Source organism: Dermochelys coriacea, chromosome 18, assembly GCF_009764565.3.
Source record: "Dermochelys coriacea isolate rDerCor1 chromosome 18, rDerCor1.pri.v4, whole genome shotgun sequence".
Classification (NCBI taxonomy): Eukaryota; Metazoa; Chordata; order Testudines; family Dermochelyidae; genus Dermochelys; species Dermochelys coriacea.
In genome coordinates, this window is record NC_050085.1 from 8,198,489 (window position 1) to 8,217,500 (window position 19,012).

General features: G+C 44.7%; 1 protein-coding gene across 5 annotated transcripts in view; it reads right to left on the bottom strand.

Annotated features, from left to right (window-relative positions):
* Positions 1-19,012, bottom strand: part of UBR4 (ubiquitin protein ligase E3 component n-recognin 4) — a 119,602-nt gene that overhangs the window by 57,269 nt on the left and 43,321 nt on the right. For 2 of the 5 annotated variants that reach the window (XM_038376453.2, XM_038376456.2), the window contains exons 43-58: positions 18,183-18,410; positions 17,177-17,334; positions 15,757-15,928; positions 15,181-15,382; positions 11,924-12,087; positions 11,067-11,283; positions 10,450-10,666; positions 8,873-8,905; positions 7,582-7,645; positions 6,959-7,093; positions 6,116-6,290; positions 4,976-5,116; positions 4,413-4,534; positions 2,852-2,963; positions 640-770; positions 322-499 (exon numbers count right to left, since the gene is read on the bottom strand). In XM_038376453.2, coding sequence (XP_038232381.1) covers positions 322-499; positions 640-770; positions 2,852-2,963; positions 4,413-4,534; positions 4,976-5,116; positions 6,116-6,290; positions 6,959-7,093; positions 7,582-7,645; positions 8,873-8,905; positions 10,450-10,666; positions 11,067-11,283; positions 11,924-12,087; positions 15,181-15,382; positions 15,757-15,928; positions 17,177-17,334; positions 18,183-18,410 — 2,449 coding nt within the window. The remainder of the gene's footprint in view (positions 1-321; positions 500-639; positions 771-2,851; positions 2,964-4,412; positions 4,535-4,975; positions 5,117-6,115; positions 6,291-6,958; positions 7,094-7,581; positions 7,646-8,872; positions 8,906-10,449; positions 10,667-11,066; positions 11,284-11,923; positions 12,088-15,180; positions 15,383-15,756; positions 15,929-17,176; positions 17,335-18,182; positions 18,411-19,012) is intronic. The other 3 variants (XM_043500215.1, XM_038376455.2, XM_038376457.2) reach the window with 2 other exon arrangements.

The following is a 19,012-nucleotide window of genomic DNA, read 5'->3' on the forward strand; positions in this document are numbered from 1 at the left end:
TAGTATTGCCTCTCATGGCTTAATAGATCTCATCTGCTCCAGTTCCAATCCACTGTACCCAATGGTCATTTGGGAGTGGAAGGATGATCTTGTTTTTAAGGCACTGGACTGGGAGTCAGGAGATCTTGGTTCAATTCCAACTTTGCCTCAAATTTCTTATGCAGGCTCAGACAAGTCAGGTAGGCTGAGATTTTCCAAAAGGGTTCTAGGGAATTAAGTGCCCATCTCAAATAGGGAATTCAATGCAAGATTGGTTTCTAAATCCCTAAGGCCCTTTGAAATTGGGATTCCAATCTGTCTCAGATAACATGCACATCTTACCTTGCTGGTCTTGTTGCAGACTCAGGGCAATGGCTAGTTCCACCATTGTTTCATCATCTGCATCTGGAGGAATGTCCAGCATGGGTGGGAATCCCTCTGCTCCAGCCAGGAGCGCCTCCAGAGGAGAAGGGTTGCCATTATTCACATTTTCAGAAGTCTCCAGCACCATTGACTCAGACTAAGGAGAAGAGAAACAGACAGAGCTTCTACCAGATCACCCCCATCCAATGGAGTGCTTAGGGTTGAACAGCAGCAATTAAACTAAACCTAAGTGCTTTTTAAAATACAGACTCCAAAACAGAAGAACTCTGGGCTCACCACCATCTCAAAGTCCCCGTGATCCACCTCGCTTTGCTCCTGGCTCTCTTGTCGAATATGCTCGCCATTTGCTATCCCAGAGCTCTGCATTTTGTCTTCTGCATCATCGTCGTCATCATCGTCCTTATCTCCTGGGCCACAAAAATACCATTCACAAACACACCCTTTCCTCATTCCTTTCTCTCCATGCTAATGTGTGGAGCAGTAGGCAATGCTGACCAACACACCAGTGCTGTCCGTAATGGCAGAGTTCTGCACTGCTATGTGGGAGACCCGGGGTATTTTCCCACTCTCTTACTCTGCTGGCTGGCAAAGACTGGGACGACTGTAACTGAGGTAGAATGCTCAGCACCTGAGTGCTTCTAAGCTGTACACCCTCTAGGTACTTTTGGGGTGGAAGAGAAGAAAAAAAATTGCTCACAGGAAAAGCTCACTGAAGGATCCTACAATGGAAACAGGTTGGTCATTAACCTTCTCCTGCTTTAACTGTATATTAACAGTCCTTAGGAATCCATCTAAGAAAACTTCAGATTTTGGAAAATGAGCTACACAAAGCTGAGGGAAGGAGAGAGAACTTCCAAAATCCCTCTTGTGCCAACCCCCACTTGCCTATATTTTGGGAAAATATTATTCTTGCATACGGAAGAGGAAACCCACATGGATGGGCCAGGGGACTGATAATTGGGGGGGAGGGGAAAAAAGTCTTACACCAAGTTCAGATTCATCCAGGTTGGCAGCGACTAATTGTTCTGATCACTGTTTCTTGGCCTACATGGGGGTGGGGAACCTCCAGCCCGAGGCTTCTTTTCATCTGGCCCCCAGCAAGTCTCCACACCACAGGCCAAACATCCCAAGCCTTGGCGTCCCCCCGCAGGGCTGTAGCTGCAAGCCCAGGCTCGCCAGCATGTCCCTGCGGCCCCTAGGCGGAGGAGCGATCAGGGAAACTCCACGTGCTGCCCCCGCCCTCAGCGCCAGCACCGCAGCTCCCATTTGCTTGGAACCGCAGCCAACGGGAATTGTAGGGGCAGCGCCTGTGGGCATGGGCAGAGCTGCCTGACCCCTCCGCCTAGGGGCCGGACATGCCGGCCACCTCGGGGAGCAGAGCAATATGGAGCCAGGGCAGGCAGGGAGCCTGCCTTAGCCCCACCACCCAGGAGCACCCGAGGTAAGCGCTTCCCAGCCAGAGCCTGTACCTCGCACCCGCTCCTGCACCTCAACCCCCTACCCCAGCCCGAAGCCCCCCCTGCACCCAAACTCCCTCCCGGAGCCCACACCCCAACCCCCTGAGCCCCCTCCCACACCCAAGCTCCCTCCCGGAGCCTGCACTCCCACCCGCACCCCAACATCCTGTCCTAGCCCGGAGCCCCCTCCCGCACCCAAGCTCCCACCAAACCCCCTCCTGTACCCCATCCCATCCCTGTCCCCACCCCAGAGCCCACACCACCTCCTGCACCCCAAACCCCTTGGCCACAGCCTGAAGCCCCATCCCAAGCCCTGTACCCATTTCTGGACCCACTTCAGAGTCTAGGGAAGACCAGAGCCTCTGTAACCTCCCCTCCTACTCCCAAGGAGCTGCGTGTGGCTCCTGACTGATTTTTGATGTGGGTCAATGGCCCCTGATAGAAAAAAGGTTCTCCACCCCAGCTACATAAAATAAATTGGCTGTCTGGGTGGTCACTGTTCTAGTCTCAGCATACATACCAAGAATTGGATGGGTAGATAATACACACACTTTACATAGCTGTGGCTACTCCAAAATAGGGCAGAGGTACAATGGTCGGAAGGAAACTTGCGTTGTCCTCCATTTAGCCATAGATCAGATACTTCTGTTTCTACTATGGCACCTTCCACCAAACATTAAGTTCTAAAAATATTTCTCTCTTGGATGGAAACCTGATGGGCTAATTTTAGCCTGGAGCAAAAGTTTACGGCCAACTTTTAAACCCATGAAAGTACAGACAGAAATGTTGATACAGTCTGCACTATTGCAGTCTAGACTAGATAAACGGGGTGGAACTATATTATTAAGTGGGAGCATTACATTACGCAGCGTTACACAAGATGCCAATCTGAGAAATCAGGTTTGCGGGTTGTTTTTAAAGGACTGGATTCCCCCTTGCTAAGAATGAGCTCACATCACATGATCTTATACAAACTATTGTGCATAAGGTGGTTCAGATTGGTCAAAAGCAGAGAGGAAGGCTATGCTTACCCATAGGGGTGTTGCTGCGAGGAGAAGATGGCAGCGTCACATGCCTCCGCTTGTTCCTCGGCCTAAGCACTCGAATTAAAGCTTGTTTACAGGAAAAGCTCACTGCAGGATCCTACAATGTAAACAGATTGGTCATGAACCTTCTCCCGCTTTAACTGTATATTAACAGTCCTTAGGAATCCACCTAAGAAATACTCAGCTGACTCTCTATTAGTCATCATGCAAACATACAGCACAGCTATTGCCTCCCGCCATTGTAACACTTTACACTGTTCCCTAATGCAATGATGATCATCTATCCCATGCTACCCCCTGGCAACCATACAGTATATACTCTCTCCCTCATTATAACCTCTATTCTTGACCATTCATTTCTACTTCTTTATAATCCCAACCTCTGGCACAACTGATGCCAATAGTACAGTGATCTAGTTCCACTATTCCTTGTGCTAAATGCATAGGATGTTTTCACACTATGTCTGCCTCCTGCTCCTAAGCACATTTCTTCAGCAGCCAGTTTTGTGGTCTGAGCATCGGGTCAAACATTCCTTCTGCCCATATTATGTTGTACTTTTTTCTACCAACTTTGAGCTTACAATGTCTAGATTTCATCACAGGGAATGTGAGGAGTGACTAACTTTACATTGGCATGCTGAACCGGTATCAAATCTCTAACAGATGTCTTCAGCCTCTCCTGCCCCAACACCCCTCCCATATTATGCAAAGGACAATACTGTTGGATATCAGATGACGCTCTAACAGATGGTTGCTTTTAGAAAACTGGGAATTCACAGATAGACCAAGGACATACTATAAAAGGAGTCCTAAGTAATTCATGATTTCAGTGTTAGAGTTTTATCACAAATCAGGTACCCACCTCTAAAAGTTTCATTTATTAAAAAAAGCATCTAGCCCTTAAGGTTGCAAAGATGACCTTAAAAACATGAAAGGAGTATAAAAGCAACTCAGTACTGTCTGAGTTTGCAGAGAGTGTGAAACAATAGCTCCTCTGAGCTGCTATGAACTGTCCCAGTTATGACACATAATGGGTACTGATTAAAATGTCAACACTTATCTATTTCACTGCTGATCATAGCCAAAACAGCTAGTATGCTTAAACCACCTCTCATACCTTTCCAGGAGCCAAAAGCCCCAGCTGCCAAATACTTCAGCTTCTTTCCTGCCAGTTTCCATAAAGTCAGTTGTGTTCTCAATAAAATTAAGTCAATGGCAAAATAGAACAAATGGAATGTAATATAAAATTAAATAAAACCAGGGATACTGCATTGATTGCGCTTCGCATAATCACATTTAATTCAACAAGAACCTCCATTTTATAATGCATCTGAGACTGCCACAGAATATCCAGAGTTTCAGAATCTAGGGGCCTGACTGTAGAAGCTGACTGCAGAAGTTGCTAGGGAATACATGGGGTTTTGACCATACAGCCTCCACCACACACACTACTAGCCTTCTCCTACCACCCTGCCTGTGTTAGTCTCTCCTCACACTGTCAGTGATGCAGGAGAAACCAGCAAACAATGACAGCAAGATTACGTACAGGACAGAGTAACATTTGCATGTAGATCTTGGACGCTGTATTGATACAATCCAGTTCACACGTGCAGTATCCATGGATAATGTCCACCAAAGCATTGACTGTGGCTTCAACATGCGTCAGACCTAAATAGGAACAAGTGTGTAGCATTGTGAATTACTATGTAGACTAAGCACTTCAGGAAGGGCCCTTTTGTTTGTACCTGTCTGTAAAGAGACTAGCACACAGTTGGCATGATAAAAAAATAATGAAACATGAAGACCAGAAGAAGTTTATACAGACAAGTTCCCTAATAGTGTAAAAAATATAATGACTTGGAAAACATTACAACACCAGCAAAAACTTCCATCCTTATGATGAAGTATGTAAGGCATCACGTCTTATGCTTTTTGTATTTGTACAAGATATAAAAGCATTAGATCGGCATTAATTCATATAATTTAACAGGGAAATATGCAAGCAAATATCAAAACATTTTATCCCTTTACAAGCTTCATTTCAGATGGGCTCCTTCAAAAATACACAAGCTTCACTCTGGCAAATGACAAGGTTCAGTTTTAATATACCTGGTAAGCAGGCAGGAGCCAGGAAGGCATTTTTGGGTTTTGATGCATGTAGCTTCCAGAAATGGTTGACCAGCTGGGTGATAAAACTACACCCATCTCCTTCAGTGTGTTTCTGGGTTTCCTGTCCTTCTTCACTTCCTTCTGTGAAGGGAGAAAAGTAACCATCAGAACCACACAGACTCACAAAGCAAGATTCTGGTCACAGAAAATCAGGAAAATTGTAACACTCAAACCACTGTTTTATGCAATGGGGAAAACGTGAAAAAATAATTTAAATCTGGAACTCACGTCATGGGCTTGAAGTGGTGCCTATCTTTTTCTATAGTGATGTATAATGCTCTAAATAGCCTGAGACCCAAATAATTTGAGACATTGCATGTTCCCTGCCTCCCCACTCCCCAGCTATCTGTCAGTGGATACAAGATCTTCTGGACAGCTCTCACCTCAGAGTTGAGCTTTAAGCTTGCCATCACTAGTGGCAGGGCAGGGGAGAGGGTTTGTTAGCAACCAAGGCACGACTGGGTTAATTTTACATTGACTACTGCTGAAAGGCAGCCAATGCCTTGGTCAGGAAAGCTACCAAATGTCGAATGAATGTTGTCCTCATAGACCTGTCCCTCCCACTTCTACTTTTTTTTTGGTTAAGGGGACCCCATTTAAAGCCCCAACTCTCCCAACTTCAACAATTCCAGTAGCTGCTAGAGGCTGGGGAGGAGCGCGGGGGATGGACAGACTTTTGCCTCCCCCAGGCCAGTAACAGTGGGCTTTTTTTAGCCTCAGCTGACCCCCTTAAAGCCTTGGCGCTGGATCTAGTCTGGGACACTTGCCACCAGCACCACTCGATGACATGTTCTGAATTAGATGCCCACGCAATGACTACCCAACTTCTATATAGAACAGATGGCAGCAGACCCCAAAAGTCTGGGAGAGAGGAGAGAGAATACACAACACATGAGCCTTTACATCTCAGTGAGCTGAAGTCTCTTTGGTCACTCATGAACCACTGAGGATAAAAATGCATATGGGAACTGCCAGCCCTTATATAAAGCAGCTGCACATACAACACAACATAAAATATACACAACTATCCAAAGGGAAAGTTCAAGACAGACAAAAATAGAAATTCAATGGTTTATCCACCTGTTTCCATCTGTGGCAACTTTGATTCCGTGAAATGGACCAGGTTGTTCGGCCTCATAATAGCGATGGATCGAGCAGTGATCACCAACCTCTGAAACACTTCAGGGTCCAGGTCCTTCCCTTCTTTGCTGGAGGAGCTCAAATACTGGATGGCTTTACTCAGCAAGGCCTGATCCTGCAAAGCAAGGGTTGTTAAAGACAAAGAGAAACAAGGGAATAGCAGCAACAAAGGTCTGAAGAGTCAGTGTGGGAGGGAGCAGATGGGACAGTTTAGCCTTCACTAAAAAGCGAATTCCCTGTTAACTCTTCACCACCATCAATGGCATGTGTCAGCAGCAGCAGAAGTCACTCAGTGACAAACAAATTCCACTTGGAGAAGGGATTTTCATTTCTCTATACAATTTAACAGGGTACCTATTTGCAGCTGTTTACTGGGTTAGATGATGCAGTAGTCTACATATTTATGGTATAACTAGTTTTTTCAGGTCTAACCATGATTTACCTGATACTGTTCTACGGTATTTGATTCAAACCTGGTTGCCTTGCAGACGTCAGACCTATATGACATAATTTGCAGACTAACTTCAGAATGTCCCAAGATACCCATGTGTTTCTCCCGGATTAACTGTTACTCTTTATGTAAAATATGGATTCACATCAAAATCTTCAAAGTGTCATGACTACAGAACAGATGGAAAGAAAGGCAGGGCAGGCAGCAGAAGCTGAAGGCAGACAGCCAGCAGGCACATGTTGCCTAGAATAGATGCCCTTTGGGTGCATCTTGTACATCAGCCATGCCACTGGGTAGTTACAGCAGGCTTGGAAAACCCTCAAACAGCTTACCTTATGGTTATGGTATGCCGAGCGGCTGGTGTGCAGGCTAGCCAGGAGACTCTTGGTTTGCTGCTGGACACTGGAGGGAGCTGGCATTGATAGTAATATGGTAGCCAGTTCCTGAGCTGCAGCCTTGCTCTTTTCCTGTTCCCAGGGACAGACAAAAAGCCTTCAGTAAATGTACCACTGAAAGTGCTATGGGCATGCAAGTCTGACTTCTCAATCACTCCTGCTTCATCCTTCTTGCATTACCATCCCCTCCGAGGAATGTAGGTTTCCTCCTTGATTCAATATTGCTTTGACATGAGGCTACCTTTATTATTTAGACAGCGTTTCAAGTTTATACACAAGAAAGTTCCTCTTCAGTTTGCTGGGCTCCCACCCTGCTGTATCCACAAACCAGGTCACTCTGCAACATGAAAACCCCCACCAGCAATAAAACGCAAATGCCAATTGTCATTCAAAACTAGTTTCAAATGCTTTTCACTAACAAGTTTCAGATCACTGCTCTGAGCAAAATGGATGCAGCTCTCTTCTGGTATCAGGCCCCTTAGGGCTGCAGGAGCTGCTGCTGATCTCACTCCTCCTCCCGCATCTTTGAAAGCTCAAGATGTATTCAGAAAGTTACTTGCCTTCTCGTTGACTGGTCCTACAGCAAAGCAGCTTTCCAGTGCTTCTAAAGAACTCACTACTAGCCTGAAGGGAGAAAGGAAAGCAGGCTTGAGTACAGCAACCCTTTTTTCTCCTTAGCACTTTGCTTTATGCAGGCTGCAGTCATGAGTAGCTCAGAAACAGCTAACAAATGCCAAGTACAAAATCAAAGCATGATAAAACCTGCCACAGGCACCATGCATATCATTTCATTGTGTTACAGACCAGAGTTAAACCTGGCTCACGCTCACAGACAAACTTAGGACTGCTTAAATAATCCACAGCTGAAAGACAGGGGCTTTTCTCTACCAAAGAGGATAAAACATTTCCTTATGCTGCCTGCGGCAGAGATAACTTGGATTGTCTTGACAGTAACAATTCACCATGGCCCACAGACGTACATATGACTGCAGATCAAGGGTTGGTATGACACATGAGAAAAAAGTCAGTTATGCTTTTTCTAAGGGAGCAAGATTCTACTCACTTGCTATTTTCAGAGGGCACTCTTTCCAATTTAGAGTTTCATCCCAAATGCTCCAGCAGTAAAATTAACTGAACTAGGCATGCAACTAGGTACATCCAAAACATGAGTTAAAAAGAGACCCAAATCCAAGAGCCTTCAGTCGACCACTTTTGACCCTGGGCAAGGCATATTAGTAAAACGCTTGCTCACAGGGAAAGTCTTGTTCAGGACTTGCAGTCTTGTGCCAATTCTCCCTGGTTGCACTACTCTACGCCTCGCAATGAAACTGCCCGAAATACTCAACTGACACATCGAAAGGAGCACTGCAACACAGCAGGAGAGAGCAACACCAAACAGAGTAAAAGGGGCAAAGCTACAGAGATCAGAAGGGGAAAGGGAAGAGGAGACACAGCATAAAGAACAAGGATAGAGAGCAGAACGTAAGATTAAAAACTGGGTAGAAGAAACAATATAAGGACTGGGCAAGTTCTCTGGTCACTTATCTAACAGAAACAACTGAACAGTTTATTTCCCCTCATATGTCCACAAAACCAGCGGGGAAATAGAAAGGGGGAAAAGAGAGGGACAAAGTGAGCTGAGGAGTTTCAAACAGGCAACAGTTATACTGTATGCAGCAGAAATTCTCAATCCACCACGCCTTTACATTTTGCTAAATCTTCTGCCATGCAATGACCAGAATGTAAAGAAGCAGATATCACTTAAAAAAATAAACAGTCAACAAAAGCCACATCATGTGTTCTGTCTCTGACACACACTCATTCGTGCTGAGAAAAGGATGGCATACTAACCGGTCCAGGATGGTTAGGGACTCAGTTTCAGAACTTTGGGGGAGCAAAGAAAAAGAAAAAAAAAAAATGTGTGAAGCTCACAGAAAACTACCTGGAACACATTCTAAGCAAAAGGCAAATTAAATGGGGAGTCAGAAAGCTGGGAGAGCGATATATACAGTAATTCCAATTCTATTTGGGCAGCACACCACTTCCCTAACAGCAAAACAAATTAAAGGAGCTCCAGGCCATCTAGCACAGAGAAGCCAAGCACATTGGTTAAAAGCAATACTGAAGGCTAGGTTAAGGACACAGACAGTTTAGACACCCAACTTCTCCATAGGAAACTGCCTCTTGTCTACAACAGTGGTTCCCAATGAGGGGTCCACAGCCTATTTTTAGTGTCATCAGGCAGCTGGGAATTTTATAGTGAATAAAGTGGATGCAAGAAAAATACTTTATTTGATCAGTCTAGCTTTGAGTTTTATGAAAACATAGTCCCACTGCTCAACTTTCCATACAGAGGGAGACACCTGGTGGAGATAGGGCAGCAGAGGAGAGAAAAGAAGGAAAGGTCTAGCCTAAGAAAAAGTACTGATTAGCTAAAATATAATTGGGTAGATTTTCAAAGGTGACTTTCCACAGAACTTAAGTGCCTATGACCTTTCAAAATTTCCTCCAAAGAGCCACTTAACCTCCGTGCATCTCCAATGAAGTCAGTCAAGTTACACCAGCAATGAATTTGGCTAGTTTTTAAGTCATACTAGTTTCTCTCTGCACTGAGTCATCTGATCTATCTTTATTTTACTTTCCCACCTTCTGTCTCCACTAGCTCTGCAGCTACACATAGAGTCCATGCAGCAGAGACTAAGACCCTGAGGCAAGGATAGACAATTGAGTGTAGAAAAAAGGAAAGCAACAGAAATTCTCTGTCCTCTACCAAATACACTCCCAATTCCTGTTCATGGTATCCGCACCTGGATATTGAATGAGTCCCAGGACAGGCTCTCATGCAATAGCTAGTATTATAATAGTTGGACTGCAAGACTGAAAAGCCTGGGAATCCCTGGCCTACGAGGAAGTTGCCACACAGAAAGAAGAGAGGAGAGTATGTGTAGGGCAAGGTCACACAAACTTAAAAAGAGGAATGAAGAAACAGCTCCTCAGAAGTGAGCTTAAGTTCAAATAGCCTCTAACTTTTGTGATCTTTGGTGGCTGTAAAAGGATCCCAGATTTAAAGAAGAAAAGGTGGCAAGAAGGCAGAAGCCATCTGAGACTGGTTGAGGTTGCTGCACACAGACTAAATTGGAAATGTGAAGGAGAATGCATGGAGCTCCACCCTCAACTCCGCATGGGAGATTAGAGAGGAGCAGCAGGAAACCATTTTGGAAGAGTTGCACATTGACTCTTTGGTGGCATGATAGAATTGTCACATTATATGAAAATGAGGAACACTTCATTACCAGTGTAAAAGCTCCCAGCTAAGAATGCCACACAAGTGCATCCAGGGCACCAGTATAACTAGTAACTTTTAAAGGCAAATAGAAACAATTCATATACATACACACATACATAGAGAGAGAAAGATATATAGATACCTCTCCAGGACAGTCCCACTGGCAACAGCAGGGGTAGCAGACTCCAAGTCTCCCGTACCATTTCCTTGATTCAGGTTCGGGGGACAAACGTTGCTCACTGAAGCAGATGGGAAATCCTCTGGGGGCTCATCAGGCCAGCCAAACTGCTCTTTGGTCTTCCCATAAATTTTGACAGCATCCATCATTGTGACTCCAGCAGGATCCACAGAGGCCCCAACTGCAATGAGCAAGAGAGATTTTGAAGGTTCACAGAAGTGAAGTTCCTTCTCTTTGATACCAACAAAACGAGAGGGTTTTCCCCTCAATTTACCCAGCACTCATCCGTTCTGAAACATAGCTTGGTCTTATTTTCCAATGTCTTTCCCTGCATGTTACCTTAGCACAGAAACCTTGTAACTCAACTAGAGGTGCAGCACGTGTCCTCTGCAATGAGGTGCTGGACCCACTATAAATAGCTACTTTACAGAACCCCAGAATTATTAGAACTGTGGCTATGTCCCTGTAAAACTAATTCCTGGTGAAACCTCTGCCCGCTAACAGCTGAAGTGGAACAGCCCTCAGACACCCACATTTAGCTTGCAGGTAGTTAAAGCATGAAACCAAGACCAAAGACTTACTGAAGATGGTTAATTTTTTGTCAGCCTGCAGGGCTTCCTCCCGTGTGAAAGGAAAATCAAACCAACGAGACCTGGTCATGTTCAACTGCATGGTGCGGCCAAAGATCTCCAGGTAGGAGGGAGCTCGCTCAATTGCCTGAGTACCAATCTGGATCCTCATGCCTGTCATCACCATTGTGCTGTTGTTGTTAGTGACTTCGATGGTAAAGCCACCAGGCTGCAGGCGACAATCATTACTGAGGAAGAGAAAGCTGAAGATGGGTATTTCTAACCACCCTGGAATGGGAAGGCCTGTGCCCCACCATCAGCATTGCAGTGAGGTCAGTTTACACCACGATAGGAACAGAATGTTTCCTGGGAATTGTCTTTTTACACTACCTAACTTGAGTAGCAACCCCATGGACCTGCTGGGAAGGACTGGGTGGAGCAGCAGATAAACGAGGTTCAAAGGCCTTCTTATTTGGGAAGAGGGATGCTCTGTCGTTGGAAAGAATGGAGCCAGAGAGAAAAACAGCAGTCAAGGAGAGAAAAGGCCAAAAAAAAAACAAAAACAGTGAAAGAGTGGTAGAGCTGAGGTACAAAACTAAAGCTCCTAGTGGCAGACGACTGGCTGTAAGTTTGATACCAAGCTGGCTCTTACGAGGACTCAGATTGAGTGACCAACCAAAATTTGTATACACCATCCTCCAGTCACTGATAGGGTTGGTTAGGCCAGTAGTCTTCAGGATTGGCAGTGGGTCATTCAAATGAGAACATACACTTCTAAAAACAACTGCTCATGATCGGATGAAGAGCACAGCAGCCTTATGACAGAATTATGTAAATGCCTAAGAGAACTCCCAAAGCATCTGATTTACCTTGGTGTTGGCCACATACATGCCAGTGGAGTTGAGCCGGTGCTTTATCTGCTGGGCATTATAAACCTGCAAGAGATCATTGCCTCCAAACTCCACATCTGTGAGCTGCTGGTTGTGTTCAAAGAAGTCAATTGGAAAGTTCACCTGACTGGAGGTGCGAGTCGCTGAAAGAGAGGACACCAATGGCTAAAAAAAGACACAGCTAAAGCTAGAATGCTCCAGCTGCAGACTGACTGCACATCTCTTGGGAATGCTATAACTTTTTAATTAGTTATGCATTTATCAGAGACATATGCCATGCTCAATTAGGAAAGGTCCTCTTTTTCAGCTTATCGGCAGCTCATACAAATGAGATTCGTGCTGAAAGATTAAAATAATCCCATGCTAACCCCATAACACCCAACCCTGGTGTTTACTAGTAAGGTGATTACCAGAGCCAAATGCCTAAGAGCCTATGTGATGCTATCCTATTTTCAGTAGTGACCCTTGTATAACAGGTTAACATTAGACACTAGGGAATTTTTTTAAAAATATGACTAGTGCTGGCAAAAGGTTCTGAATTGGTGAGTCTTGAAGACTGAAGTTCTCTTTACAGAACAGGTACAGCATAGGCAGTGGCAGTATGCACTTCCCCATATTATCCCACCAAAGTGTTTCAATGCTGGCCTCTAACAAAGAGGGCGTAATCCAATCTGCATACTCATTCAGTCCTTGGTTTTCTGATAAGCGGACAAAGCGGCCAGCTGTAGCAGAGACTGTGTGATGTGGATGTGTGTCCACTAGGGACAAGACAGACTCAAATCACCATTAGGTGGTAATGAATTCTGCTTAACATCAACCCAGTCTAGATTCAAACCAGCAATTTAGAAATGAAAGGTTCCATTACTAACTCCCTTAGCCATCCAGTCCCCCATTGATTATAATTTTTATGAAGAGAGCTGTCCTACTTCTGAATGATGGGCAAGGACATTTGAAAAGTTGTGTAAGATAGGTTCCTCATGAAAGGGAAGTTAAATGGAAAATTTTGATGGAGTTGCTTGGGACTTCACTGGATTGTGAAGGATTCTATTTCTGGGGATCAGAGTAGCAGCCATGTTAGTCTGTATTGGCAAAAATAAAAGGAGTACTTGTGGCACCTTAGAGACTAACAAATTAGAGCATAAGCTTTCGTGAGCTACAGCTCACTTCATCGGATGCATTTGGTGGAAAATACAGAGGGGAGATTGATATACACACACAGAGAACATGAAACAATGGGTTTATCATACACACTGTAAGGAGAGTGATCACTTAAGATAAGCCATCACCAGCAGCAGGGGGGGGAAGGAGGAAAACCTTTCATGGTGACAAGCAAGGTAGGCTATTTCCAGCAGTTAACAAGAATATCTGAGGAATAGTGGGGGGTGGGGTGGGGGGAGAAATAACATGGGGAAATAGTTTTACTTTGTGTAATGACTCATCCATTCCCAGTCTCTATTCAAGCCTAAGTTAATTGTATCCAGTTTGCAAATTAATTCCAATTCAGCAGTCTCTCGTTGGAGTCTGTTTTTGAAGCTTTTTTGTTGAAGGATAGCCACTTTTAGGTCTGTAATTGAGTGACCGGAGAGATTGAAGTGTTCTCCAACTGGTTTTTGAATGTTATAATTCTTGACATCTGATTTGTGTCCATTCATTCTTTTACGTAGAGATTGTCCAGTTTGACCAATGTGCATGGCAGAGGGGCACTGCTGGCACATGATGGCATATATCACATTGCTAGATGCGCAGGTGAACGAGCCTCTGATAGTGTGGCTGATGTGATTAGGCCCTATGATGGTGTCCCCTGAATAGATATGTGGACAGAGTTGGCAACGGGCTTTGTTGCAACGCATCATCAAGGATCTACAACCTATCCTGATGGACACTACGGTGCTAATAAGCGATAGTCACATAAACACCACCCTATATCGGAAACCTACTGACCGCTATTCCTACCTACATGCCTCTAGCTTTCATCCAGATCATACCACACGATCCATTGTCTACAGCCAAGCTCTACGATATAACCGCATTTGCTCCAACCCCTCAGACAGAGACAAACACCTACAAGATCTCTATCATGCATTCCTACAACTACAGTACCCACCTGCTGAAGTGAAGAAACAGATTGACAGAGCCAGAAGAGCACCCAGATGTCACCTACTACAGGACAGGCCCAACAAAGAAAATAACAGAACGCCACTAGCCATCACCTTCAGCCCCCAACTAAAACCTCTCCAATGCATCATCAAGGATCTACAACCTATCCTGAAGGACGACCCATCACTCTCACAGATCTTGGGAGACAGGCCAGTCCTTGCTTACAGACAGCCCACCAATCCGAAGCAAATACTCACCAGCAACCACACACCGCACAACAGAACCACCAACCCAGGAACCTATCCTTGCAACAAAGCCCGTTGCCAACTCTGTCCACATATCTATTCAGGGGACACCATCATAGGGCCTAATCACATCAGACACACTATCAGAGGCTCATTCACCTCCGCATCTACCAATGTGATATATGTCATCATGTGCCAGCAATGCCCCTCTGCCATGTACATTGGTCAAACTGGACAGTCTCTACGTAAAAGAATGAATGGACACAAATCAGATGTCAAGAATTATAACATTCAAAAACCAGTTGGAGAACACTTTAATCTCTCCGGTCACTCGATTACAGACCTGAGAGTGGCTATCCAACAAAAAAGCTTCAAAAAACAGACTCCAACAAGAGACTGCTGAATTGGAATTAATTTGCAAACTGGATACAATTAACTTAGGCTTGAATAGAGATTGGGAATGGATGAGTCATTACACAAAGTAAAACTATTTCCCCATGTTATTTCTCCCCCCACTGTTCCTCAGATATTCTTGTTAACTGCTGGAATTAGCCTACCTTGCTTGTCACCATGAAAGGTTTTCCTCCTTTCCCCCCCTGCTGCTGGTGATGGCTTATCTTAAGTGATCACTCTCCTTACAGTGTGTATGATAAACCCATTGTTTCATGTTCTCTGTGTGTGTATATCAATCTCCCCTCTATTTTCCACCAAATGCATCCCATGAAGTGAGCTGTAGCTCACGAAAGCTTATGCTCTAATAAATTTGTTCGTCTCTAAGGTGCCACAAGTACTCCTTTTCTTTTTCTGGGGAGAAGGTCACAGGCCATGTATTTATTCCATTATTAATTTCTTTCCTGGCAACTTAGACATAATATGAAAGGAAAGCAGCCTTACTGATAGCAGCTGCCTTGCGTTTGCGAACTGGTTTCATAATGCTGATGACGCTGCTAGGCTGGAGGGAGGGCTGGAGCCAATAGGAAGTATTCTCCACATTTGCCATGTATATTCTCAGGCTGCCATCCTCACACAGAAGGATCATGGTAGTCCTCTGCTGCTCGTTACAGGCCGTGTGACGGATGGCCACCATGTCCTGGATCTGAAATAGGTTACACAGCAGCAAATGAAAGATCCAGAGAAGTTGTTGCCTCAGAGAACAAGCTTGTCACATAAGTGTCACACAAGTATCAGGGATAGCAGGTACTCAAGACGACAGAGGCTACAACAGAGCAAGAGATTCAATGGCTTTGAAAGAGAAAGAAGAGTAAACAGAGGTTGAAAATACCTTAAAACATGGGTGTGTTTGGAGAAAGTCAGTTTGTGTATTGAAACACTACTTTCAAGTGCAGTGTTAGTGGCTATTACCAGGACGACTTTGCTATAAGACATCACTGCAAGGGAAACCTGGAAGAAATGGCAGCGATAGAGACACAGGAAAGTCAATTTGAAGTGCAGAAGATAAAGAATACTCACCTTGGCTTTAGCTGGCAAGGTTTTAATCTCCTGGATGAGGAAGGTATCTGGCTTCACCATGACCACCAGAGGAATGCCTGTGGTCTGCTGAACACAGCACACCAACCCAGGATGGTTCATCACCTCAGACCATTGGCACAGTGCTGGGGAGGTCTTGCTCCCACCATTTGAACTGCAAGAGAAAAAGGGCAGGCTCACATGACCTCAAGAAGCAGCTGCAAGGGGAGTCAAGCTAAATAAATAAAATTCTCATTCTGAGGATCTCAAAGCATTTGGTTAATTGAAACAACCTCAGAAAATCCCTGGGAGGTAGGTCAGTATTATCCCCATTTTACAGATGGGGAAACTGAAGTGCAAAAAGTTGCACAGCTGAGTCAATGGCAGCATGGAGAGCCCAGAAGTCCTGACACCCAGCCCTGTTCTTTAACATCTTTCCCCATTCGTTTGGTATATAAAATTCTAGTGACACTACCATAAAAACAGGAAAATTACTCTTGAACCAGATCTGAAGTATCTTTTTAACCTTGTACTAGAGAGCTCTCTTATCAGGCTGGCAGGGGAGTGATGATAGCAAAACACCACAGTACTTGTCAGCATCCTAGCAGACAGGATAGAAAAGCACTGGTCTCAGAGCAAAGCATCTGTGTTAGTGGATACAGTGCTCCATGCTCCACCGTGGCCATGTGATGAACACTGAGGAAACAGACAAGCACAGGAAAATGTTCCCCAAAAACATAATCCCCACTTAGATCTAACTCTCAGAGAGGTGAAAGCCCCTGTGCAAAATGACCAGGCCACATTTGATTAGAGTGAGGGAGATGTTGGGACCTGATATTCATGGAAATAGAATGCAAGATATCTGCTTCATGCTAAGCTAGTGAGACTCTGTGGCCTGAATGCCCAGCTCTGATTGTCAGAACAAATGATAGAAGAATTTTCTTCTTGCCATTTTTATAGCATAAGAGATTGGTTTCCCTCAGGGGAGCCTGAAAATAAGACTTTATATGGACAATGCTCAGGGTCCACTGCAGTGCTTGTGCCAAGTGGAAACAAAGGCTTCCTGCTCCTCAGCCTCTGTGAGGGTGGATAATCCCATCAGTTCCAGCTGCTGCACCACTGGAAGCTCTGCACTCAGACAGTAAGATCGCTCTGAAGGCACCTGTGTGCTGTGAAATCCTAGTGAGCAAACTAAACATATACCCCACTGCAAAAGCAGCTGGGTTTAGTTTCAGTCTCACTGTTCTACAAACAGAGAGGGTAGAAGCAGGAGGTGACATATAAAATGGTAAGATGTAACAACTGCAGGAAGGTTCTCTACATAAAGCCTTGGGCAGTGGAAGCTAGGTTTTTTCACTGGGAACAACCATTGCAGCTAATAAGAAACAGAAATTGGAGGGGGGGCAGCCCCTCACAGTCCCACCTCTTTATGTTGATCGGGAAAAGCCGCTGTACCTCCAGGGTAGTCCTGCTAATTGTGGCTGCAAAAGATTTGCCTTGACAGTAACTGAAGAAAAGCATCTGAAGGACATGAGAATAATACACAGACACGCCGCCTCCTGCCACCTGGCCATTACTGTCCTGTAGGGACAAGGGAAAAAACACTGGTATTTAAACACAAATATCTTCAGAGCTCTAGAGTGGTCAGACTTTTAAATTCCTGAACAAGTGCAATATTTCAACAACTGTCCTTCCACCTATCACATAACACAGCGAAGGTCTTTGAGAATGCAACTTTCGAAAACAATATTACCATGCTGCACACCATGAGATACTCCAAGCACTTTTGAACAAGATACTGAGATTGCACGTCGACAGACAGTAGGTAGTGCACGAGACAGCACCTGTGTGAGAGAATGTTGCATGCCAACCCCTCCTCATCTCCAGCTCCCAAAAGTGCTTTCCTCTTGGCTTGTAGTTCCTCTTTTTGCCCCATTTCAAAGCAGACTGGGGTAGTGATGTTGAATGGACATTGGAAATATTTTGAACTAGCCAGCCAGGGTGGGGAACACCAGGCCCACAGTAGTGTTGACACCGAACAGAAACAAAAGCTTGCGTCTCTGCAGATCCTGCGTAAGGGTGGATGATCCCATCCGTTCTAGGTACTGCACCATTAGCAGTGCATCGTACTGACAGTAACGCTGCTCTGCAACTATCTTCCTGCTGTGAAATCCTGCTGGGCATAACTTCAGATCCAACCATGGAAACCATGCTCAATTTTCTTGATGACTGGATCAATGGGTTTAATTTCAACCTTCCCCCTCATCCACCACCCTCCAAGTGGTGTCAGAGTCAGTGTCAGAATTTCTCTCTGCAGAAAAAAAATGCACTCCCCATTGATCTAGATCAGGAGAAAGAAAAGGAAACTGCTGCTTCTTACCATCAGGAGCAGAGGGAGAGAAAAAGTTAGTAGGGAAAGCCACCATTACCTTCAAGTCTTCATGGTTGACTTCAAGCACATTGGTAACATAGAATGGTCCATGCTGGGCACTGCTCGCCTCCTCCATGAGCTGAGTATAGATGTACCCAGCAGATGACATGATGACTATGATGTTCTTTCCCTCCTCATTGAACAGAAACGTGACATCCCTTATCTTGGAGCTTGGCAAAAGGAAATAGAATGTTGGGCTCAAAGCATCTACGGAAAGGTCATAGATCTGTGGGAGGAGAGGGAAGAGAATTAGCAGTGAGCCCACAGCTCTTCCTAATGGAGCATAAACACAGACTGGAACTACTCCTACAATGATGCGGATCCCGGAGGGCAGATTATTCAGGTGCCATAATATGGAGATAAAGATAATCTTAGATCTATGAATGACCTCTTTCTTCTGTGTTTGAGAGGCTAGGAAGAGGGGAAAATGTTGTCCCTATCTTCAAAAGTGACCTTCACTTTTGAGTGTCCAATTTTAGACAATCAAGGCCAGATTTTAAGACGCATCAGCACCCACATCTGAAATCAAAGGGAGATTCAGGTGTTCAGTACCTCAGAGTGTGAGAGTGAGTGTGTGTGTGTGTGTGTGTGTGTGTGTGTGTGTGTGTGTGTGTGTGTGTGTGTGTGTGTAAATAAAATTAAATATTTTAAGTTGGGCACTCAAAATAAGAGGTCACTTACAAAAATGTGGGCCTTTGTTTTTATCTTTTTGTGAACAGTCTATTACTAACAGTGGTGAATAGCAATACATATTAGAAAACTAGAGATAGCAATAATGCCCTTCCTAGAACTCAAATTTTCCTAGTAAATTAGAGCACTGTGTTATTC